The sequence below is a fragment of the Hipposideros armiger genome, unplaced genomic scaffold (genome assembly GCF_001890085.2).
Source record: "Hipposideros armiger isolate ML-2016 unplaced genomic scaffold, ASM189008v1 scaffold_34, whole genome shotgun sequence".
Lineage (NCBI taxonomy): Eukaryota > Metazoa > Chordata > Mammalia > Chiroptera > Hipposideridae > Hipposideros > Hipposideros armiger.
In genome coordinates this window covers 1,563,228-1,588,997 of record NW_017731384.1, presented here as the reverse complement: position 1 = coordinate 1,588,997, position 25,770 = coordinate 1,563,228, and the positions used below count along the sequence as shown (strand labels likewise).

At 33.7% G+C, this 25,770-nt stretch overlaps 1 protein-coding gene across 9 annotated transcripts in view; it reads right to left on the bottom strand.

The window, feature by feature from the left end:
* The window catches only part of TANC2 (tetratricopeptide repeat, ankyrin repeat and coiled-coil containing 2), a 302,761-nt gene that overhangs the window by 235,316 nt on the left and 41,675 nt on the right, over positions 1-25,770 (bottom strand). For 8 of the 9 annotated variants that reach the window (XM_019637800.1, XM_019637801.1, XM_019637807.1 and 5 more), the window contains exon 2: positions 24,303-24,396. In XM_019637800.1, the coding sequence (XP_019493345.1) occupies positions 24,303-24,369 (67 nt within the window). In that variant the 5' untranslated portion in view covers positions 24,370-24,396. Of the gene's footprint in view, positions 1-7,481; positions 7,535-24,302; positions 24,397-25,770 lie in introns of those variants that run through there. The other variant, XM_019637802.1, reaches the window with a different exon arrangement.

Here is a 25,770-nt window from a genome sequence, read left to right as displayed (position 1 = left end):
CTTATTCATCTATTTGTGTGAAAATTGAAAAGGTCCATCTACATAACGGCCTTTTTGAAATCTCTACTTGAATGTCTCAAATATACCTCAAACTTAAAACATCCAAACAAGAAGTTCTAACCTTCCCCTTACTCCTTCAAGCCTGATACTCTCCCAGAGCTCCCCATCTCAATAATTCATCACCAAATATTACTGATTTTTCTTCCTAACGTCTCTTGAATCTATCCACCTCTCTCCATCTCCAACCTGCATCCATTCCTATATCTCTTCTCTTCTAAACGTTTATCCACAATGCAGCTGAGTTAATTATTTAGAATGCAAATCTAATAGCTATCCCATTTAATGTTTAAAATGTTTAAATGATCTCCCATTAGACTAGATAAAAATTCTTAACATGGTCTATAAGGTTCTACTTTTCCAGCTCATTTCTAATTAGATCTCCCTCTGTTTTCCTAATATTGGCTTTCTTTCAGTTGCTGATTTCTACCCTCAGAATGTCTAAACAGAAATCCGAGAAATAACTATTGTATATATGGGGAGTCAGGATAAAATGGTTTTCAACCCAAAAAACCTGTCTTCATATATGTGGGTAAGTTTCAAAAGTACTAGTAATAGAGAATTCTTTTATGTCGCATAGCTCACAATAAAATAAACCCTTATATTCATTCCTCTTACTCCCTGAAAAGATAGAATAAATTCTACTGACAGACTAAAAATTAAATCTCCCCCTCCCAACTTCAGCCCCAGGAAAAGGCATGACATCTTTCTGTTTTGACTGATAAGTATGTTTAAATGTAATAACATTGAAAAACCTAAGTATTAAAAAGCCAAAACAATCTTATTATCTAAATATGCCTTAAAAGTTTTCAAATAAATTATACTTTATGTATCTATATGCCAAAATAATAATATGTTGTTAATGGTTTATATTTACATATGAACACATTTAAATGTGTTTTTTAAAGTACTTAGCATGATAACATTCACTCAAGCACCTAATCTTTACTGTATTATCTGATTGCGATAATCATGGCAATGAAAATAAAAATTCAAGATCAAACTGTTTTAAGAAAAAAATGTTACTTAAAGCTACCAACACAACTTTGGTATATGTGCTATATATAAAAAATTCAAAAACAATATTCCTTTCCTTAAACTTGTCATTAATAAGATTCTTACTAGATTATTACCATTTTGTATTTTTCTCCTAAGGAACTAGGAAATGTGAATACAGCAGTGACTAAGTGGTTAATAGGAATCATTAAAACCAAGTAGAATATAGAAATATTTAATCAAACAATAAGGAAAGAACTGAACAAAGAACTGAACAAAAAACAGACTCGCATATAAATAAACTTTGTATGTGAGAAAGTAGTACTATGAAACACCGAAGAAAGGAAAGGCTATTCAACAAAAAATAAGTTAGGAAAATTGCCTTTCTTCACATCAGAAAAAAAAAATTAGATCCCCTTCTCATACCATAACCCCTTTACCAAAAAATTAAGGGAAGAAAGAAAAATAAAAATGTACTAAAAAGCTGAAAGTAAAAAGTGAAACTTTATAACCACTTTAAGAAAATATAGAACATACTTGCGGTCTCTAAGGAAATATTTGTGAAAGAACATATGGGGAAAAAAAGATTAATAAATGTGAATAAATTAAAATTTTAAACTTCTATTCAACAGGAGTTTAGAGCTTTAGTCTTATAACCAAAAGCAAGATAAAGACAGGATAGATAGGACAGGATAGAGACTGAGGGAAGATATCTGCAATAAATGTCACAGACTAAGGATCAATCTAGAACAGGGTCTACTAACTTCTGTACAGAGAATAAATAGTTTAGGCTCTGCAGACCAGGTGCTCTTCTAAGGACTCAATTCTTGTCATTGTAGTGCGAAAACAGCCACAGACAATATGTAAATAAATGAGTGTGGCTGTGTTCCAATAAAGCTTTATTTATGGACAATGAAATTTGAATTTCACATAATTTTCACATGATGTGAAATTTCACTCTTCTTTAAATCTTTTATACTGAATCATTTAAATAAATGTAAAAACTATCCTTAGCTCATAGGCCACACCTGTTTTTTAACACAGGGAGAGATCTGACCATGGGCTACAGTTTGCTGAACCCTGTCTAGAACCTGTAAAGGATATCCATAAATCAATAAGAGATAAATAATCCAAGAGAAACAATGCATAAAGGATATGAGGAGACTAGTAACAAAGGAGGAAATCTGAAAGACCAATAAACACATGAAAGGATACTCAGCCTCACTAGGAATTAAGAGAAACAACTTATATCAGAAGAATGTTACCTTTCACCTACCAGATTGGGGAAAATGAAGAAGTCTGACCATATGAATGTGGCAAGGATATGGCAAGACAGGAACTCTCAAACACTTCTAAGAAGCATGTAAACTGGTACAGTGACACGGGAGAAATTATCTGTTGGGTTGTCGGAAAAGTCATGACACATTTTTGCAACGAAAAACATAGAAAAAATACATCATGACTTTTCTGACAACCCAATAGTAAAAGTGAGAATGCAAATAATCTACATCCTGGCAAATGCACTTCTAGACACAGCCCCTAGAAAAACTTTTATTCTTATATGTGTGTAGGGATATTCACTGCAGCATTATTTGTAATAAAACAAACATTGAAATAAACTCAAATTTCTATTACGAGAGAAATGGATACAAGAAATGTGCTCATAAAATTGAACACTGTACAATATATAAAAGAAATAAACCAAGTCCATATACACCAAGAGCAAAATAAGCAAGATGAAGACTGATATAGAGATAATGATAACCACTTAGTAAATTTTAAAAGCACACACACAATACTAAACTAAAAATTGTGCATGGATACATTTGTATTGTGATTTTGCAATCTTATAAAGGAGATTCAAACATCAATTTTTTTAAATCAAATTCTAAAATTTGTCTATATGAGGCTGTGTACTATCTATGTCTGTATGTATCTATATTAGGACATAATTCTAGCAATGAGAACTAGTGAAAAGATATGCCATATTTTATTCTGAAAGTTATGGGGATTTACATTTATGAAAATTCATTCTTACAGCACAATACAGAATGGACTAATGGGTCCTGAGACTGAAGACAGTCATTTAAATGACAAAAAAGAGGAAATCCTAAAATAAGGAAGCGAGGATAGAAGAGAAAAAGAGAAAGTTGACAAATATTCAGAGGTTTTAATCAACTGGACTTGATGACTGATTAGATGTTAGTAGCCATTTTGGGGAGCATAGAAAGCTCCATGTGTTTTCCAACTGCTTCCTGAATACACTCGCTATGGGCTTTTAAATAGCTCTTAGCACTGACATCTACACCAGCTGATGATAATGGATCATCAGTTATAGCTAAGTGATAGAAAAAGGATTTTAGAAAACAACATATCAATTAAAGCAATTTTGGAAGAGATGTAGCGGAAAGGTTTACTCTGCTCTGCAGTTTCTACCAGATTATACACACAATGTATGCTCCTGGGGGCTAATGATACTGTTGAATACTAACACATTTAATCTTCAGTAACTGACTGGAGGAAGAGATGATGAAAATGTTCCAAACCACACAAGTACAATTCCTAGCTCCAACACTTGCTGTATGACTTTGGTCAAGTCACTACTTGCCCGTTTCTTTATCTACTAAATGAATAAAATAACTGAATTTATCCCATAAGGTTGTGAAAATTAAATGGGCATAATTATGTAGGTATTTAGGTGTGCATATGTTTCTTTGTGCACACACACACAGTGTTTGCTATTATTATCCATTCACCAGTTACTAGGTATCCACTAAGTGTCACTAAACGCTGGGGCATCATGCTATGAGCTGGAGAAGTAGAGATGGTAATTTTACATTGTTTGCCCTCTTACAGTACATGCCATGACACTGTGATAGACTATGTGCTGTCTTCAACCTAAGGAATTAACAATTCCTGAGGCTATTTCTCAATCTCTCCGAGCCTATCAACAATTTTAATGTCATTTACTCTTTCAACAATTGCTAAAACTCAGTGGGAAAAGTTTATGTTTATACAGAGAAAAATCTTTACTAATATACAAATCAATAGATGTTGTCATTTTCTAAACTATATTTTCATTCTTTTCTATAAATTTTCCCATTATTCTATTTCTTCTATCCTTCTAAAAGATTCTAATCTAAAAGATTCATAAATAAATGCTAATCTGAAAGATTCTCCCAGAAATTTATCTCTAAATTTCCCCCCTATTCTAAGAATGCATTCATTTTTTTATTTCCTTTACTCTTAACCACACTGTTAATCTGAAAGACTCATAAATAATATCCTCAGAAACTGGATCTTAGAATTACAAAGACAATAATGGTTAAATGAATATTAACACAAGTTTTTTATTGCTTAGCTGAAAATGAATGCCTCTCTATTTATAGCATAAAATCTTTTGATTTTATTCTGTAACAGAGTATTTGTCATTTTCTTTAATAAAATAATGTTTCTTTATTGTCGAAAGCATCTCATACAACAGTCATTCCCTCATCAACTTACTTGTAATATTCTCCTTCAACAAAAGATATCTTAATTACATCCAGCTCTCTATCGCAAATTTACAGTACTAATCCTTGCCAGCCATTTTGTTTTCAGCTTGTAACACTAGCAGCCAGCTGCCTTCAGCTTGACTCTATTAGCATATCGGATAATTTAGGAAATAAGCATCAGAAATGGAATCTAAAAGATATAGCTGGTTTTTATCATACTGTATCTACACATTAAATATTACTCTTTAAATATGCTTTTTAAATGCTTCTCTACTTCCTTTCAATATAATTTATATTCTTAATTTAAATGCTCGTTCCTGCTCAAAGCAATTTTTTCCTCCCCCAGATCCTATAAATGAGGTTGACCTATTGCGGTTTAATATAAGAATTTTCAAATTTTAATAGAATAAACTATAAGTGTATTTTAAATATTTTCTGTAAAAGGATAAAGGGTTGAATACTGTAATTTACAACTATATTCCAGTAGACCATCTAGCCAAGAATAATAAATAAATAAAAGCTAACATATATTGTTCTCACATCTCAAGGGTGTTTCTAATAGCTCGCAGACAGCAAACAATTCTCCACCTGTTTTGACTTGTAATAGGCTGCTGTTTGAATGTCAATAACAGTGTGCTCTCACCAAGCACTACTGAAGTCTTAGATGACAAATTATCTAATGCAATTTTAATATGATGGAAAAGGGTAGGGCCAAAGAGTTCCAATCACTGTTCTGTTCTTCAGAACTCTTTTCCATCACATTCTCCCCCTCCCCAACACGTCGTACTCATCCATATTTAATAAATGTCCTGAAATCATATTATTCATTAACTTATCCTATCATTAATATAAAACTCATTTTAGAGAGACTCTTGTAGTTCATTTAATAACACTATTTAGAAAGTTTGTTAACTTAATAGAATATAACACTCCCTTGAAGTAACAATAAGCAAAAAGAAAAAAAAAAGAGGCTTAGGCGGGGAGTGGGTGGGGGAAACCTGCAAGAAAATAAACAGCTCAAAGATAAGGATTACTCAAATGATTTAACAACTTCATTTTCTCTTCCAAACCCCTCCCCGTCTCCAAGGTATTTTTGTGTTTTTACTGTAATGCCAACTAACCATCCAGGCTGCTGTAGGAGCCTCTGGTTAGAATGGATTTCAAGGCTGCTGTATCTTGTGAGGAACCAATCAGATTTCTTTGTTTCATCTGCAACATTCCATCAGGGTTATATAACATTTTAGATACATGAAACATTCTAATAATATAGCATTTTTCAATCTATAGTTAGCTCTCTGCTGTCACTAAACTTGGCACATAAAAATCCCATCATTATTCTTTTGTGTTATTCACTAAAAGCAAAGGAATATAGTACAGAAGAGAAGGTTATGTTTTCTTTTAGGGGAGAAGAGAGTGAATTTGTTTTGTCTAAAAGAAACAGTTTTTGAAAATATAGACTATGAGCACTTTGCAGACTCCTAAGACTGATGCTGATTCTTATTATTCCTGTCTCCAGTAAAGTGGGTGAGGCAACACAACACAGTGGCAAACAGCCATACAGTTGTTAATTCTTATCACATACAACATATTATTAGCATAGAATAAAACATTATAAGTAGATTTTAAACTCAGGTTTAATCTGTTACAAAACATTTTAAAGCACAGAAAAATTAAGTGAAATATTTAAAATGTCTGGACAAATATTTTCTCAAACAAGACAATCTGAACTCTAAATGTCATACCCCAATTTAACACCCACAATACTTACTAACCAAAGAATAGTATTCTAGCAGCATTGTTACCTATACGATCAGAATACTTGCAGTACACTTGTACTGAAAGCATACAAATATTCTCTCTCTCTCCTAGAAATAATGCTGCATAACTTAAATATTGCTCTTCTGTGCTATTAATACAGCAACTCAGATATTCAAAACACACTAAGCTGGAACCTGTGAATCTAGTATTTTCTTTCTTTTTACAACTTAAAGGCATCCCACATATGATGGTTACAAATCTGCACAGGATTAAAATAGTGCCTGAATGCATTAAAAAGCTGAATCTGTTGGGTGTGGCTTAAGTAAATATATCTTGTCTCAACTGGACAGTTCCCAGTAATATGCAGCCACCCAAATCCAAAACACATGAGTACATAAGTAAAGTGCTTCCGGGAGGGAGTGGGAAACCGAACCTCCATGTTTTAATCTATACTTGATGTTCAATTGTTTCTTACTTCTAAAATGACAGTGCCTTGAGTCAATGCTGAGCACTGCTCAAGAAACCAAGGACAGAGAAATTTCACTTGTCCTACTTTCTCTCCTTATTTTATACTCACTGTCTACAACATGGCCGTTCTTATAAATATTTTGCTTTCATAAAAGAGGTAATCATTTAAATCATGACTATGTGCAATGCGAACTCACACTGCATTATAGTCATCAATAAAATATGAAGTGCCAACTCCAGTGTTCATTCTACTTATTTTCCATCTCACCAGAGAATGCTCTACTAATGCTCTCTACTATTATAAAATAAACAATATAAGGAAACAGACATTGGTAGGAGCTGCGACAAATTTGCAACAGAGAAAATATAAAATCTGTAACTGCTTACTTTTAAAAAAATCTAGTATTAATAGAAAAAACCCTTCATGTATATGTATGTTTGTGTGTGTATATATACACATTATACATATTTAGTACAAATATAAATCTGTTCATAAGCTACCATGCATGCATTTATTAACGCTACACATGCAATATACCTGAAACCTACAGATATAGAGGGCATGCAGATTTTAGAACCACACATTTTCATTCTTAAATGGCCATAATCAAATATTAACACAGCTAAATATATCTGACATACTGAACTATATCTAAGCTTTTAATCTCATTAAACAATTTTCTCTGCTATTCAATATAGCAAACCCACCTTTGAGTCATATTGACAGTTATTTTTTCCCCATGCCCTGTACGTGCTGCACCATTTTGTTTGTCTTCTGGACAGTGGAGAAATCAGCAGAACAGCAGTGAAGGAGTGTACTGGAGTCAGCAGAGGCAGTGCCAGCCTCCTACTGCAGTCTGTATATTGAACGCACTCAAACCCACAGGTGCCTACGTAAAATCCTCCAGCTGCAGCCTGCAACTTAATATTTCCTTCAGCAGCAGATTTGTATGCTAGTTTCACTTTGCTTTAACCCAATAAATGGGCAAGAGGCACAACTGTGTGCCACCTTTTAAAAATGAATTTTACATAAAATACTTATATAGAAATTATCTCTATTAAGTAGCCAAAAATGAGTGACTTTTAAAATCACAAGAATAATCACCAAATTATGAAGATTCAGAAGGATAATTACCGAAACAGAAATTCACTTCCAGCATTTTATAAATTCTAAACTGATAATTTAATTTTTTCAAGAAAAGAATAACATTAAAAACTAACATATGATATGTCTTACATCTTCTTGCATAGGTTATGAAAGTAATTTTTAAAATACCATAAGTATATCATGTACATATGCCTCTAACCATTCCTTTTCATCAACAAATAATCCATTTATAGGAAGAAAATACAGACCTGATCTATTAAAAGGCAAAGTGAATCTAAATAAACCAATGTTCAAAAACTGACAGATGAAACAAGAAACAGAGGTGAAACAAGAAACAGAGGCTCACAACCCTTTCATATAAACTTCAAAAAAAATACGTACACTCTTATCCTCCCAGAATTACGTATAGAATTTAAAAACCATGGGGGGCCGGCCGAGTGGCGCGATGGTTAAGAACTGGCTTGGGATGCCAGAGGGCCCCGGTTCGGATCCCACATATGAGGGCCAGTGACACTGCNATATTGCAGATGTTTATACACGCCGTCAAATGAACTTCTTTGAGTTCATGCAGAACCCAAATATCGAGCTTGCTTATGTATCCCAGCTTCTTCAGGTGGTCGTGAACGCTTGCATGATGCATGTTCAATGTTTCTTCAATCTCTTGTATCCTGTAACCTGGGTTTGACTCGATCAATGCCTTTATTTTGTCATCATCAACCTCGGTGGGCCTCCCTGACCGAGAAGCATTGTTGAGATCAAAATCACCAGCACGTAATTTTGTGAACCATCGTTGGCACTGACGTTCTTGTAGAGCATTGTCACTCTAAACTGTATGCAACTTTTTACAAGCTTGACACTCGTTTTTCCCTTTATGGAAGTAAAACAGTAAAATATGGCAAAAATGCATAGTTTGATTTTCCATCTTCAACTTGTTGTAAAATCTCCAAAACTCAACCAAATTACTCAACTTTTTTTTAGAATGAAGCTAGAACTGTCAGCTGTCAAATGACATAGCAATAACATAGATGTGAATGACTCTAGTACTTTCATAAATGAACTAACTAGTGCCTTCTGTCACAAACATGCGTCATGACTTTTCCGACAACCCAACAGCAGTCTTTGAACAATGCTATGTGTAAATATAGAGGTTGAAGGTATGACAGTCCTTCTGCAGCTATGTAAGGACAAGCCTGAGAACAATAACCAATATACTGAAAATGACAGAGCAGAAAGATGGAAAGAAACTGAGTCCTTGATGGTGCTGCTGAGCTTCAGAATTAACTTATCTATAATCACCATACTTCCAGAATTCTTTGGTATGTGAATTTATAAATCCCTTTCATATCTCAGTCATTTTAAATTGGGTCTTTGGTAATTCTAACCATTCTAACTGCTACAACAGTAAATAAAACTGACTGGGGAAAAGACTATATAAAATCTAATCAAATTTAAATTTTAACAAAAAGTTCTTATTTCCTCTAGAAATTTCAAATTTAATAAATCTGAGGGCAAGGATACTGAGTTTATGTGTTAAAATCTTTCTTAAAACCCTGCAATGGCTACCGTGTGGCTTTAAGGATATAATCCAAACTCTTTAGCAGGGCATACTGAACACTTCATTAACTGATGAGTGATTAACAATCCATTCTTTTCAGCAACTTTCTAATTCACCCTATTTTCTAGGAATAGAGAATTTTTGCAGTTGTTAGAATGCAACATACAGTCTCCTATATTCATCTACAGGCAAATGCTACTTTCTCTAAGTGGAGCCGAAACGCACATTTATCCTTCAAAGTTCAGTTTGCATTCTTCTCTCCTCCCTATCTTCCAACTGTATTATCCATTTTGCTTTAGGAATCTCTCTCCTCTATTAGACTTAGAGCTCTCTGAGAGTGGGAACTATCCCCAGCATGTATCACAATGCTTAATACAGAGTAAGCATCAAAAAATCTTTGTGGAGTAATTTCATGAACTACATTTGGGGGCAGGCAGTCATATGTTCCTTTCATTCCAGTGCTGGATGATGGGGATTTATAAAATATATTCATCATCACAGAAAGTTCTATTGAACAGCATTATTCTCAATCGTCACTAAATTATTTCAAAATGATTGAAAACTAATTTTATCTGATATTTTTAAAACAACAAAACATAAGACAAAATAATGTCTTTTCAGAAAATTCATGCCACATGACAAATATTTATTAAGAAACATGGACCATGGATATAAAGCAAATAAGAAATGTCCTGTTCCCAATACCATTCTTGGTCTGAGCACAAACTACTATCTAAATGCTTTACAGTAACTAAAAATAATATTTACCAAGTTCTTTCCTAATCAAAACCATAGGTTCCCTAAAATAAAATCTTTAATGAGCAAAAGAAAATCATCCCACGATTTTCAAACTTTACACATATTTTAAGTTAATAAAGACTAATATATGAGTATAATTTTGGTTAAAGTATTTAACATAGTGCAAGGCACATAATAGTCAATAAATGCATGTTGACTGAATCTGAATCAATTGTATGCAGAGGTAAACAAAGTATTTTTCCAAGTCTTATGTCTTTATATATACACATGAAAAGAATATTTCAATACCATAGACTCATCTGAGGATAGTAAAACCATTTTGTGAAACAGAATTAATATCATAGTTATATCTTTATCATATACTTTTTATTAATATTACTTCACTGATATATCCTACAGATTACACAAAATAACTTTACAAAAGACATTTCATTTGAAATTTGTTGAACCATGAAGTCACCATGCAAGACTTTCAATCTCTTTCTAATAATAAAGACAACGTTTTTCGATGTTACTTGTTCCTTCAATTTACTTAAAGTAAAAGATTAGTGGTGGTTTAGAAATAAAACAAAACCAAATCTTTTTGTTCATCCCTGGTTTAGAAACATGACCAGATTACTTCATATCTCAGTAAAGCTTGGTCTAAAGATCCCTTTGGAGCTCCTATAAAAAACCAGCATTTTTGGGGGGTGCCAGCCGAGTGGCGCATTGGTTAGGAGTTGGTTTGGGACACCAGCTCTGAGCAGCTGGGCCCCCATTCGGATCCCACATATGAGGGCCAATGACGCTGTGTCCTCTACAGCTAAGATGGTGAACAACAGCTCAGCCTGGAGCTGGGCTGCCTGAGTCGCCGAAGACGGCGTAGGCTGCAGTGGGGCTGACCCACAGCAGGCGTGAGCTTTCATGAGCTGCTGTGAGCCGCCATAAGCTGCTGTCCAATGGTCGGCGAGTGACTGCTTCACCAGGGAAGGGTGCAATGATAACACCAACATGGGCCAATGAAGCAACGTCCTCCACAACTAGGCTGAAGAACAAAAGGACAGCAACTTGTCTGTTCCCCTTCCCCAATTCCCCAATAAAAATCTTTTAAAAAAAAACAAAAAAAAACCATGGGGATTTTTAATTAAAGAAGACAAATAAGTCTAACTCTAATTTTTCAGATGAATAAATTAAAGACCACAGAGGTTAAGGCTAAACTATCTTTCTCAAGGTCACATCACTGGTCAGTAGCAAAACCTGATGTTCTAAACACACCTTTTAATAAATAAATAATAATTAATAAATAAATAATAATTACTGAAATCATCTAAGATTAAATAGTAATCTGAATATTCCTACAGCTATTAAAAATTAAGTTTGTGGTTAAGAAAACCTTTACAAAACAGAAGTCTCCAGGCCCAAATGGTCTCACAGGTGAATTCTACCACTACCAAACATTAAAAAAAAAAATAACACCAATTCTACACAGTCTCTTCCAGAAAACAGAAGAGAAGGAAACACTCTGAACTTATTTTAAGAGGACAAAATTACTCTAATATCAAATTAGACAAAAACATTACAAAAAAACAAAGAAAAAAACCCTACAGACCAATAGCCTTTATGAACACAGAAACAAAAATCTTCAACAAAATATTAGCAAATCAAATCTAGTAATGTATAAACACACACTCTCCCCCCCCCTTTCTCCCCCCCACTCTCTGACCAAGAGGAGTTTATCCTAGGAATGCTAAGCTAGTTTAATATTTGGAAATCACTCAGCATAATTCATCATATTAATGGTTCAAAGAAAAAAAAATCACATGATCATATCACTGACATGAAAAAGGATTTAACAAAATTCAATATCCATTCATGATAAAAACTAGAAAACTAGGAATACAGGAAAAATACCTCAACTTGATAAAGAACATCTACAAAAACACCTACAGCCAATATCATACTTGGTGGTCCAAGACTGAATGATTCCCCCAAGTTCAGCAACAAGGCAAGAACAACCACTGTTAGCCACTATCATACTAGAAGTACTAGTCAGTGCATATGAACTGGGGAGGAAGAAATAAAACTGTCTCTGTTCTCAGAAGACATTATTGTTCATTTTAAAAATTCAAAGAATCTATCGAAAACAAATAAGCAAATAAAAACAAAAAACATCTCTTAGAACTAAATGAGTTTAGCAAGGTCAAAGTACAAAGTCAAAAAAACAAAAATCAATCATATATACACAAAAAACACAATTTAAAAAATACTTCTAACAATAGCTTTAAAAAGGAACTACTTAGGTATAAATTAATAAAATACATCTGGATGCTGGAAACTACAAAATGTTGATGAAAGACAACAAATAAGACCTAAATAAATAGAAACACATCACATGTTCACGCACTGGAAGATCCAACATAGTAAAGATTTCAATTCTACTCCAACTTATCTATAATTCCAAGGATTACCCTAGAAAGGTTGTTTTTTAATATAGATATAGATTCTAAAATTTATTAGAAAGGCAAAGGATCTAAAATTGCTAAAACAAGTTTGAAAAAGAACAACAAAGTTGCAGGAATCACACTACCCTGTTTTAAGACTTACTATGAAGCTACAGTAATCAAGGCAGTGTGGTATTGGCAAACAGACACAAACAGATCAGAGGAACAGAATAAACAGTGGAGAATAAACCCAAACAAATATGGCCAACTGATTTTTTACAACGGTGCAAAAACAATTTAAAGGAGAGTCTTTTCAACAATTGTATTGGAACAATTGTATATCCTCATGCAAAAAACAAACACATCAACCTTTACCTCACACCTTATATTAAAAAAAAACTCAAAATGGATCAGAAATCTAAATCTATAAAACACTTAGAAAAAAACATGGGAGAACTCTTTATGACCTGGGTTAGGCAAAGATTTTTTAGATGTGATATCAAAAGCATGAACGTTAAAATAATAAATAAATAAAAATAAATTGGACTTCATTAAAATTTAAAACTTTTGCTCTGCAAAAACTACTGTAATGAGAATAAACAAAACAAGCAAATCACATTCCAAGAAAGGACCTGTATCTAGAATATACAATGGACTCTCAAAACTCAACAGTAAGAAAATAAACGAATTTAAAAATGGGTAAAAGATCTGAACAGACGCTATAGAGCAGCGGTTCTCAACCTGTGGGTCGCAACCCCTTTGGGGGTTGAACGACCCTTTCACAGGGGTCGCCAGGTACTCATATGTGGGCATATCTGCATGTGGGCCTGGAGACAGATAGAGGAGCGGTATCTCGGTTCCTAAGACTATCAAAAATATGTTTTCCAATGGTCTTAGGCAACCCCTGTGAAAGGTTGAGAACCGTTGCTATAGAGGATATATACAAGGCAAATAAGCACATGAAAAGATGTTCAACATCATTAGCTATTAGAAAAATGCAAATTAAAACCACTGTGAGATACCACTACACATTTATTAGAATGACTAAAATTAAAATACATATATACTGACAATATTAAGGGCTAGCAAGGATGTGGAACATTTGGAACTCTTATACTTTGTTAGGGAGAGTGAAAATGGTACAGTCAATCTTTAAAATAGTTTGGCAATTTCTTATAAAATTAAACATACACCTATCATATAATCCAACAATCCCACTCCTAGGCACTGACCCTAAATAAAAGAAAAGTTACGTTCACACAAAAACCTGTACATGATTGCTTATAGTGGCTCTATTCATAACTGCCCAAAACTGGAAACAACCCAAATGTTCTTTAGTGGATGAATGAATAAACAAACTGTAATACATCCATACAATGGTACATCACTCAGCAATAAAAAGGAACAAACTACTACTGCTGGATCCAAAAACTTGGATGAATCTCAAAGGCATTTAAGCAGAATAAAAGAAGCCAGTCTTAAAAAGACACATATTGTATTATTCCACTTATATGACATTCTTTAAAAAAAAAATGCACTACAGAGACAGAGAATTGGTTTCCAGGATTAGGGGTGGGAGAAGGTTGTGACTAGAAAGAAATATCATAATGTAGCCTGTATCATCATGTACACTAATTGTGGTGGCAGCTACTATATCTATACATGTGTTAAAATTCATAGAACTACACACACTCGCATACACACATGCACACACACAGTACATTTTACCTTAGAGCAAATCTTTAAAACTTCAACCACCGCTATGTGATCATGACTTGCAATTCTACAATCGATCTCTTACTTGCCCTCTCCTCTGGGCCCTTAACTCATATATCTAATTTCCTCTGGATATCCCATCATCACCTCCAAATTAATATCTCCAAAAGTGAATTCATTACATTTCCCCTCAAACCTCAAATGAATGGCAGCAACCATTCACCCAGGCACCTAAGTCAGAAACATTGGTGTTGTCATTGAGTTACTACTTGACTAGGACATGAGCTACAGCATTCTTGATCTATAGCATTGATCAACAGCACTCCTTATCTCCAGTAGCTATAACTGTATCTAGCACATAGCAGGCATTCTAAATATTTTTGTTGAGTGAATGAAGAAATGAGTCAATAAGGTTATGGCTCCTCCTTCATTTGACACAAACCCAATCAATCAAGGTCAGTTGATTCTTTCTTGACATCTCTCCCTCATCACTGCAACCCTTATCATCAGACCCTTACTATCTCTCACCTGGACGCTGCTGCAGTAGCAGAAGCTCCTCCTGATGACCTGTGTTGTTTTGCCTGCCCACCAGCCCACTCACCCCTTTCTGGGAACTGCCCTTTACCAATCCTCTCCCCATCTACTAATTTACTCTGTCCCTCTGCCACAGCTGATTTCAACCAGGGTAGACACCTAACCCAAGCTGAGGTGATCACAAACCTTACTTAAACCCTCGTCCAAAGGATAACTGATTTGTCCAAGGTGGACACCAGACTTAAGTTAAGCCAGAGTTAACCTACTCATGAGTGTATGGATTTGAAAACAAAACATTGAGTCGGTATTGCCTGGACTGTTAAGATATAAAAGTCAAATGTTGTTGGTAGCTATGTTCCACTATTTGAATAGCAGAGAAAACTAATATATAAGGTCAGAAAAGAAAAAAACAGACATGCAGAAAGAAGCAGATACAAGAAATGGGAGCCAACCAAAGTACCAAACCGCCTATATGTAGTTCACTACATGTGTCAGTCTCCCTCACAACTCCATGCCTTTACGCTTGCTGTACCCTCTGCCTGAAACTTACTTTTCCTCATTTCTCAAACTGGCTAATTATTGTACTATCTGGGCTCAATGATAGTCACTACCTCCTCCAAGAATTGCTCCACTCCTCCAATCTGAGATGGAGGTGGGTGTATGTGTGTGTGTGTTGGAATAGGGTTTTAGAATTATATATGTATACATACATGTACACACACACACTATTCCAATAGTATTCTGTGCAGAACTTAATAATACTTCTCATACTATATTTTAATAGTATTGGTTCACTTATACCATAGTGTATAATCTGGGAGGAATTGTACCTTATATCTCTAAGTGAACTGTATCCCTCAGTACTTTACCTGGCCTATAGCAGGTGATTGCTGTATCATCAGGAATGAAAAGAAAACACAGAGGGAAGAGAGGAAAGATGTTATCTAAATAATATCTAATAGTACTTTAGCTTCAGTGTATGAAGTGATTGGAAAGTTAACTAAAAGGAGCTTTACCAGTAGTCTGGCCATAGAGCTTTAAGATGGAAACAAAGAAGAATAGCAAAATAATACAATATTTTGAGTAAAGAAATGACTGCACTAACGAACGTGTATGTGAATAATATGAGAAATAATGGGATGAGGCATGAGATAAATTTTTAGAGCAAAAAGGTACAGCCAAGTATTATTTAGAAAAAATTAATTTTTTCCTTCAGCATTGCCTTTCTGCCACAGAACATCCCCTTTTTCAAGCAGCCAAGTCTTTTGTGGTTAGGATGGAAGGTGATAGCAAAATAGTAGATAAAACTGTTACAAATATTTCAGTTTGAAAAACCTGTCCCCTTACAGACACAAAAAGGATTCATATCATTAAAAATATATATTCAGGAGAAAGATTAAGTATGAGCAAATCTCCCATCCACTCTTACTCTAGACTAGAAAAGAATCACCCTGCTCGAGAATAATCACAGAAATCTATCTTCTAGGATTATCTGCTGGTTTGTTTCCCAGGCAAGGCCTTTCATACAGTAAAATCCTATGGTTCAACACCCAGTCCTCAGTTTTGGAGGTCAGAAACCAAGTCTCTAAAGATTTCCAAAATGGGTAAGACTCAAAGAGATTGATTCACACCATAACAGCTCTATATCACCTAGAAACTTCATAGCAAAATATTAGTATTACTGACAAACATAAGGAGGTCCTGTCTTTCCTACTGAGAGACAAATGTGGGCTCTAACTCTTGGTATGGCAAAGACTGCTAATTTTAAAAATAAACAAAACCCATAGTTAGTTTAATAAAACAAAGTGGCAGACTCCACTGACTGTCTACCCAATCCTTTCTTTCATACTAACAGAACCCTGATTTTATGTTAGGTATTTGCTTCAAGGGAGGCTGGTTCTCTCCCTAGTCTCAGGAGATAAACCTTAATTAGTAAATGAATCTTCATAACAACATTTATAATTCCATTAATTGTCTTAAGAAAGGTTACATACTATAATTTGGCCAATGGGATGTGAGGTGAATGGGGAAGGGGGAAAACTTGCTTTCAGAAAAGTTTACCTTAATCTTAAAAATGTACCCAAGAAAGGGCCAGTTGTTCTATTGGGTTGTCAGAAAAGTCATGACGTATTTTGTCTATGTTTTTCAAAGGTCATTTATTTATATAAAGAACAAAGATCAATCAATGATATATTGCCCGTTTTGTTTGATAACTTTTTGCCATCTTTCAGTGAGCTTCATAATTCCTCGTTCATAGAAGGACCTGTCTTTATTTGCAAAAAACTAAACAAGGTGCTGGTTTACAGCCTCATCGGAATTGAACGTTATACCACGCATGGAGTTTTGAAGAGAGCAAAATAAGTGGAAGTCTGACGGCACAAGATCAGCTAGTATGGTGAGTGTGGCAACACATCCCATCCAAGCTCCAATAATTTTGATGGGAGATCAAACTTGTGTGTGGTCTCACGTTGTTGCAATGGAACACGACTCCTTTACAATTAACAAGTTCTGGACATTTCTGGATGATGGATTTGTTCAAACTGTCCAATTGCTGACAGTACACATTCAAATTGATTGTTTGGTTCCTTGGTAGGAGCTCGAAAAACACGACACCTTTAAAATCCCATCACACTGAGAGCATAACCTTCCTCTGACGAATGTCTGCTTTCGATGTCGTTTGAGGCGAATCATCACGTCGGGACCAAGACGGTTTGCGCACCACATTGTTATAAACAATCCACTTCTCATCATCAATTATCAGTCGCTTCAAAAAAGGATCGTTTTCCTCATGTTTAATGAGCATATTGCAGATGTTTATACACGCCGTCAAATGAACTTCTTTGAGTTCATGCAGAACCCAAATATCGAGCTTGCTTATGTATCCCAGCTTCTTCAGGTGGTCGTGAACGCTTGCATGATGCATGTTCAATGTTTCTTCAATCTCTTGTATCCTGTAACCTGGGTTTGACTCGATCAATGCCTTTATTTTGTCATCATCAACCTCGGTGGGCCTCCCTGACCGAGAAGCATTGTTGAGATCAAAATCACCAGCACGTAATTTTGTGAACCATCGTTGGCACTGACGTTCTTGTAGAGCATTGTCACTCTAAACTGTATGCAACTTTTTACAAGCTTGACACTCGTTTTTCCCTTTATGGAAGTAAAACAGTAAAATATGGCAAAAATGCATAGTTTGATTTTCCATCTTCAACTTGTTGTAAAATCTCCAAAACTCAACCAAATTACTCAACTTTTTTTTAGAATGAAGCTAGAACTGTCAGCTGTCAAATGACATAGCAATAACATAGATGTGAATGACTCTAGTACTTTCATAAATGAACTAACTAGTGCCTTCTGTCACAAACATGCGTCATGACTTTTCCGACAACCCAACAGCAGTCTTTGAACAATGCTATGTGTAAATATAGAGGTTGAAGGTATGACAGTCCTTCTGCAGCTATGTAAGGACAAGCCTGAGAACAATAACCAATATACTGAAAATGACAGAGCAGAAAGATGGAAAGAAACTGAGTCCTTGATGGTGCTGCTGAGCTTCAGAATTAACTTATCTATAATCACCATACTTCCAGAATTCTTTGGTATGTGAATTTATAAATCCCTTTCATATCTCAGTCATTTTAAATTGGGTCTTTGGTAATTCTAACCATTCTAACTGCTACAACAGTAAATAAAACTGACTGGGGAAAAGACTATATAAAATCTAATCAAATTTAAATTTTAACAAAAAGTTCTTATTTCCTCTAGAAATTTCAAATTTAATAAATCTGAGGGCAAGGATACTGAGTTTATGTGTTAAAATCTTTCTTAAAACCCTGCAATGGCTACCGTGTGGCTTTAAGGATATAATCCAAACTCTTTAGCAGGGCATACTGAACACTTCATTAACTGATGAGTGATTAACAATCCATTCTTTTCAGCAACTTTCTAATTCACCCTATTTTCTAGGAATAGAGAATTTTTGCAGTTGTTAGAATGCAACATACAGTCTCCTATATTCATCTACAGGCAAATGCTACTTTCTCTAAGTGGAGCCGAAACGCACATTTATCCTTCAAAGTTCAGTTTGCATTCTTCTCTCCTCCCTATCTTCCAACTGTATTATCCATTTTGCTTTAGGAATCTCTCTCCTCTATTAGACTTAGAGCTCTCTGAGAGTGGGAACTATCCCCAGCATGTATCACAATGCTTAATACAGAGTAAGCATCAAAAAATCTTTGTGGAGTAATTTCATGAACTACATTTGGGGGCAGGCAGTCATATGTTCCTTTCATTCCAGTGCTGGATGATGGGGATTTATAAAATATATTCATCATCACAGAAAGTTCTATTGAACAGCATTATTCTCAATCGTCACTAAATTATTTCAAAATGATTGAAAACTAATTTTATCTGATATTTTTAAAACAACAAAACATAAGACAAAATAATGTCTTTTCAGAAAATTCATGCCACATGACAAATATTTATTAAGAAACATGGACCATGGATATAAAGCAAATAAGAAATGTCCTGTTCCCAATACCATTCTTGGTCTGAGCACAAACTACTATCTAAATGCTTTACAGTAACTAAAAATAATATTTACCAAGTTCTTTCCTAATCAAAACCATAGGTTCCCTAAAATAAAATCTTTAATGAGCAAAAGAAAATCATCCCACGATTTTCAAACTTTACACATATTTTAAGTTAATAAAGACTAATATATGAGTATAATTTTGGTTAAAGTATTTAACATAGTGCAAGGCACATAATAGTCAATAAATGCATGTTGACTGAATCTGAATCAATTGTATGCAGAGGTAAACAAAGTATTTTTCCAAGTCTTATGTCTTTATATATACACATGAAAAGAATATTTCAATACCATAGACTCATCTGAGGATAGTAAAACCATTTTGTGAAACAGAATTAATATCATAGTTATATCTTTATCATATACTTTTTATTAATATTACTTCACTGATATATCCTACAGATTACACAAAATAACTTTACAAAAGACATTTCATTTGAAATTTGTTGAACCATGAAGTCACCATGCAAGACTTTCAATCTCTTTCTAATAATAAAGACAACGTTTTTCGATGTTACTTGTTCCTTCAATTTACTTAAAGTAAAAGATTAGTGGTGGTTTAGAAATAAAACAAAACCAAATCTTTTTGTTCATCCCTGGTTTAGAAACATGACCAGATTACTTCATATCTCAGTAAAGCTTGGTCTAAAGATCCCTTTGGAGCTCCTATAAAAAACCAGCATTTTTGGGGGGTGCCAGCCGAGTGGCGCATTGGTTAGGAGTTGGTTTGGGACACCAGCTCTGAGCAGCTGGGCCCCCATTCGGATCCCACATATGAGGGCCAATGACGCTGTGTCCTCTACAGCTAAGATGGTGAACAACAGCTCAGCCTGGAGCTGGGCTGCCTGAGTCGCCGAAGACGGCGTAGGCTGCAGTGGGGCTGACCCACAGCAGGCGTGAGCTTTCATGAGCTGCTGTGAGCCGCCATAAGCTGCTGTCCAATGGTCGGCGAGTGACTGCTTCACCAGGGAAGGGTGCAATGATAACACCAACATGGGCCAATGAAGCAACGTCCTCCACAACTAGGCTGAAGAACAAAAGGACAGCAACTTGTCTGTTCCCCTTCCCCGATTCCCCAATGCTGTTCCCCTCCCCCAATTCCCCAAAATCTTAAAAAAAAAAAAAAAAGAACCAGCATTTTTTATGGCAAGATACTTAGGGATGAATGAAACAATATCATGAATCCAGGTCAGAACACTCTGAATCCAGAAAAAAGTAAGTTAACCTATTTTCTCCAGGAAGTCAAATAAAACCTGAATACAAGAATCTATGAAAATGGTATGGGAGAGCTTATTTTTAAGATTAAATTTTTGGCTATTGAGTTTCTTTAATGTAAGACATACAACTAACTTATAATTGTACTGATGGTACTTCCCATTTATAGAAATGCATTCTAGAGATCCTTGAGAACAAGCGTTTGTGAATGATAAACCACAGCAATTTTTAAAAGATATTTTTCTCCTTTTAGCATCTCACTCACTTCTTAGCCCTATCATTCACCTTTTAATATTGTCAGTACGTGCAGGTATTTTTATTAAAATCCCCATATATCACAAGAAAACAAAGTAAGCATGATTGTATTATATATGAGGAGACCATGGGATGGTACAGAATATCACAAACTTGCAAAAGCACTAAATCTATAATCCAGAGTTTTCTTTATTTGAAATAGTTCAAGTTTCCTAAAAAAAAGGATATATTCATATGAAAAATTTGACAGTGTTAAAATAATTTATTATTTTAACTTGGTGAAGGCATTACTATGTATTATATCAAAATATGCCATATAAAAAATTAAGCATTATAAAATTATATATTTAACTCACTATTTAAATCCCATTTGAAATCAAAAAGCAGATTCTATTTCCTAAATATTTATTTTTCTTCACTGTACCCTCTAAGACTTATGAATGTAGGATTATAAGTGATATATCTGATATATACTTGGATTTTCAAAGTAACTCATCTGCTGCAACAGAGTCCAAATTAAACCAGTTTTGTGTGTGTGTATACATATATATATATATATATATTTAAATAGTTGATTAAAATATATAAGTTTGGATTGATAATCAAAGACAGTTTTTTCAGGGGAACTTCAGTCTACTAAGAAATCACTATTTTAAATTTCAAGCAACTTGTACAAGTTGAGGATAGGGAAAAACTAAATAGAAGAACGAAAATTTACTTCCTTAAATTGGAAAGAATTGTATATAGAGAGAATGATAAAGCACTGTATATAGAGAGAATGATAAATGCAGTGAAAAGTAAATAATTTGTGACTCTGTGGAAGGGTAAGTAAAGTTCTCTGTACTACTGTTGCAGCTTTTCAGTAAGCTTAAAATTATTTCTAAATTTAAAAAAATTAAAGAAGCAAATGGAAGTTCTGGAACCAAAATATGTAAAAACTAAAATTAAGAACTGAATATGATTAATAGGAGATTACATACCAATGAGTGAATTAATTAACTAACATAGATCAAAAGAAAATATCCAGCATAAAGTAAATAGAGAAAAAAAGATAGAAAGAGAATGTAAGAAACACAGGTGATATGCATGTGGTCTATCAAATGTATAACTGGGGTCCTAGGAAAAGAGAGGAAGAAAATGAAAAAAAATTAAAATTTGAAGAGATAATGGATAATAGCTTTCCAAAACTGATCAAAGATATCAATCTACAGATTCAAAAAACCCTACAAACATAAATAAATAGAAGATAAACAATGACAGATAAAAATAAAACTACACCTGGGTACACCAATGTAAATCTAGAATACTGAAAACAAAGAGGAAAAAGACAGATTGCCTTTAAAAAGGCAACAATTAGGCTGACGGTTGACTTCCCACCAAAAATAATTCAAGAAGCTAGAAAACAACAATATTTGAAAGTGCTGAAAGAAAATAACTGCCAACCTAGAATTCTACTCCCAGCAAAAATATTCGGCCAAAAAAAGGCAAAATAAAGACATTTTTAGATAAACAGAAGCAAAGTAAATTTGTCATAAGAAGATCCCAACTAAAGGAAATTATAAAAGGCATTCTTCAGACAAAAAGAAAAGTTATCCCATCTAGAAAATAAGGGATATAGGAAGGAATGAAAATCAATGAAAAGGTCAAATATGTGGGTAAATCTAAACAACAGTGACTACATAAAAAAACAATAATAATGTCTTGTGAAGATTAAAATACATATAGATGAAAAGAATCTGAGATTCTTCCATTGTCCAAGAAGAGGGTAAAATTACCAAGTGATATTAAACTTTGATTGATGTTTTAATCTTTAAGGTAACCACTGAAAGAATTATAACAGTATATAACTTCCAAGTCAATAGGGGGAGATATGGAATAATGAAAAATGTTTTGATCAACCTAAAATAAAGCATGAAAGGAGACAGAAAAAATGCGTACAACAAGCAGGACAAGTAGGAAGCACACAGTAACATGTTACATATACACCCAAATAAATCACTGGTTGAATTAATGTGATGAACCAATGTCTCCCTTAAGAGAAAATACTTGTGTGAATGAATAAAAAAAAATCAATTATATGTTATCAACATATAGAAACGTTTAAAGTAAAAGAATGGAACAAATCATACCTTGCAAACACTAGTCAAAAGAAAGCTGGGATAGCTATCCTAATAGTAGACAAAATCAATTTTCAAACAAAAGGCATTATTAGAAATAAAGAAGGGATATTTCATTATGGTAAAATGGTCAATTCACCAGAAAGATAGAGCAATTTTAAATTTCAATAGATCTAATAAAATAGCTTCCAAAAATAGAAAGCAAAAACTGTCAGAAACTACAAAGAGAAATACACAGTTCCACAGTCATAGTTTGAGATTTAATCGACCTTTCTCAGTAAATAATTTTTTTAAAAGTGAGGATATAAAATATTTGAGGACTACCAATAACAAAACTGACCTACACTGCACACAATAACTGCAGAATCTACATTATTTTCAGGTGCATCCAGAATATTGACCAAAATTGATCATACTCTAAACTGTAAGGCAAATTTCAATAAATCAAAAGAATGAAATAATACAGGATAGGTTCTCTGATAACAGTACAATTAAGTTAATAAGATAACTAGGAAATCATCAACTGTTTAGAAATTAACAATTATACTTTAAATATCTATGTGTCAAGAAGAAACAGCAAGGGGAGTTAAAAAACATTTTGAAGTGAATGATATGAATATACTACCAATGTAAATTTGTAAAATGCAGAAAAATTAGGCAATTGCAAAGATTAAAATAATGTATCTACAACCCATTAACAGAAAACATTCAGTACATTTCTCTTCAATATTTCTCCCAAAAAAGAATGTATACAGTTTCAGTTTACTTTCAACTTAAGAGCCTAAAAATTACCCCCTTGTTCTTAAATGTTTATAAACTTTATTTTAATGACTGTAAAAATCTTCAATTTGTATTTCACTTTCTGTACAACATTTGAGGACAGTTTCTAGTTTTACAGTCTCATTCCCCAAAGAGTGCCTAGGACTAAAATAATTGCACATGTTAATTGAAAAAGTAAATTTAGATCTAGAAGGTTTTTAATAAGTGGTGCACAGATGCATTACAACTGATATATTAGAAATAAATATTTTCTTCACATGCTTTTCCTTCATCTGACTGTTCCTGGTAAGTATTCAAGTGTTCCTACCTCTTAATAAGAGTATGACAGCCTACAGGGATATAAACTTTCTTTTTTTCTCAATTAAATAAACCATTTAATAAACAAATACATAAAATGTTGTAGCATTAATTCAGATTGCTAAAAGAACTTCCTTTTCTAAAATATCACACAGAATAAATGCAGCTTAGTCACTTACCACTTGATCGGTTTTTACGACTTGATTTCCCTCCAGTAAGAAGCATCTTGAGACTATTCCGAAACATGGTTGTGCTATTCTAGTACTCACAAAACTGCAAAAGAAAATGTGAGAAAATATGTTAGAAAACTTGATTTTCTATTAAAAGTACTAAGAATTAATTTTAAATGCATTATGTATAAGAAATTGTTTTTAAAAATACAGTACAAAAATTTTAACTATATGACAAAAACATTTAATTAATTAACTTAAGTAAACATTTAAATATTTCCTTACTTTGAGTACCCTAAGAGATAAAGGTAGATGTCACTGAGGGCACCCAGAAAAAGAAAACAGAATTAGGTAGCTATAAATACATTCTACCTTTTCATTTGACTCTCTATTTCTTGGACAATTGTCTCATATGCCCAACACACAACCAAAGTTTAAGAGTCTAGAAACTTATAGCAGCTGCATATTCTCCATTGATCAAGCCAGAATTCCACCTCATAAGACTACTTACTGATATACACAAATCAGTGCCTTTCCTCTTTATGTCCTACTCTTATCAAAGAAAAATCCTTTCGGTTGTGCTTTAGATTATGTCCTCTCTCACCTTCTCAAGGACTTTTATCCAAAAATCTTCTCCCTTTTCTCTCTCATACAACTTTAACTTTTTTCTCGCTACTGAATCATTCCAATCATAACATAAACATGTTAGTATGTCTTAACCAAAATCAAATAAGCAAGCCTCTCTCTTTATTCCCACATGAACTAATTACCGCTACTATATCCTTGCTCTTCACAGAAAATTTCCCAAAGTGTTGTCAGTACTTGGTGCCTCCAGCAGATTGAAATGAACAAAGGTGAACTAGAACAGAGGTTTACAGAAAATATCCAACAAAAGCACAGAGATAAGGTTGTTGAATGGCAGAAAACAATGGGATGACTTCTTAAAAATTCTAAAAGAAAATAGATGCCAATCAAGAAATCTATTCACAGTTAAAAATACGTTTGAAAAATGAAATAAAGGTAATTTCAGAAAAAAGAGAATTTATCAGTAAAACAAATATGAAAAATCCTACAGAAGGAAAATGATACTAGAAAAAAAAACATAGAAATGCAAAAAGAGCCACAGAAATGGTAAATATGTTGGTACATATGAATAAACTATATTAAATATTACTAGCTTGTTAAGTTTAAAATATATGTAGATTTTAAAATGCATGGTAACAATAATCAAAAAGGCATCAGTGGGGTAAATGGAGTTAAAGTTTCTAAGATAGCTGCACTGTGCAGAATGGACTGACAGATATAATAATTTACATTTGACTGGAATAACTCAAAATTCATGTAGTAATTTCTATAACAGCCATTAAAAGCTAAATGAGGTGAGAAAAAGAATAATTAAAATATTTGACTGAACCAAAGAAGGTGATAAGTGAGAGAAAAAGTACAGCACATATGGCTAAACTATAAAACAACTAGT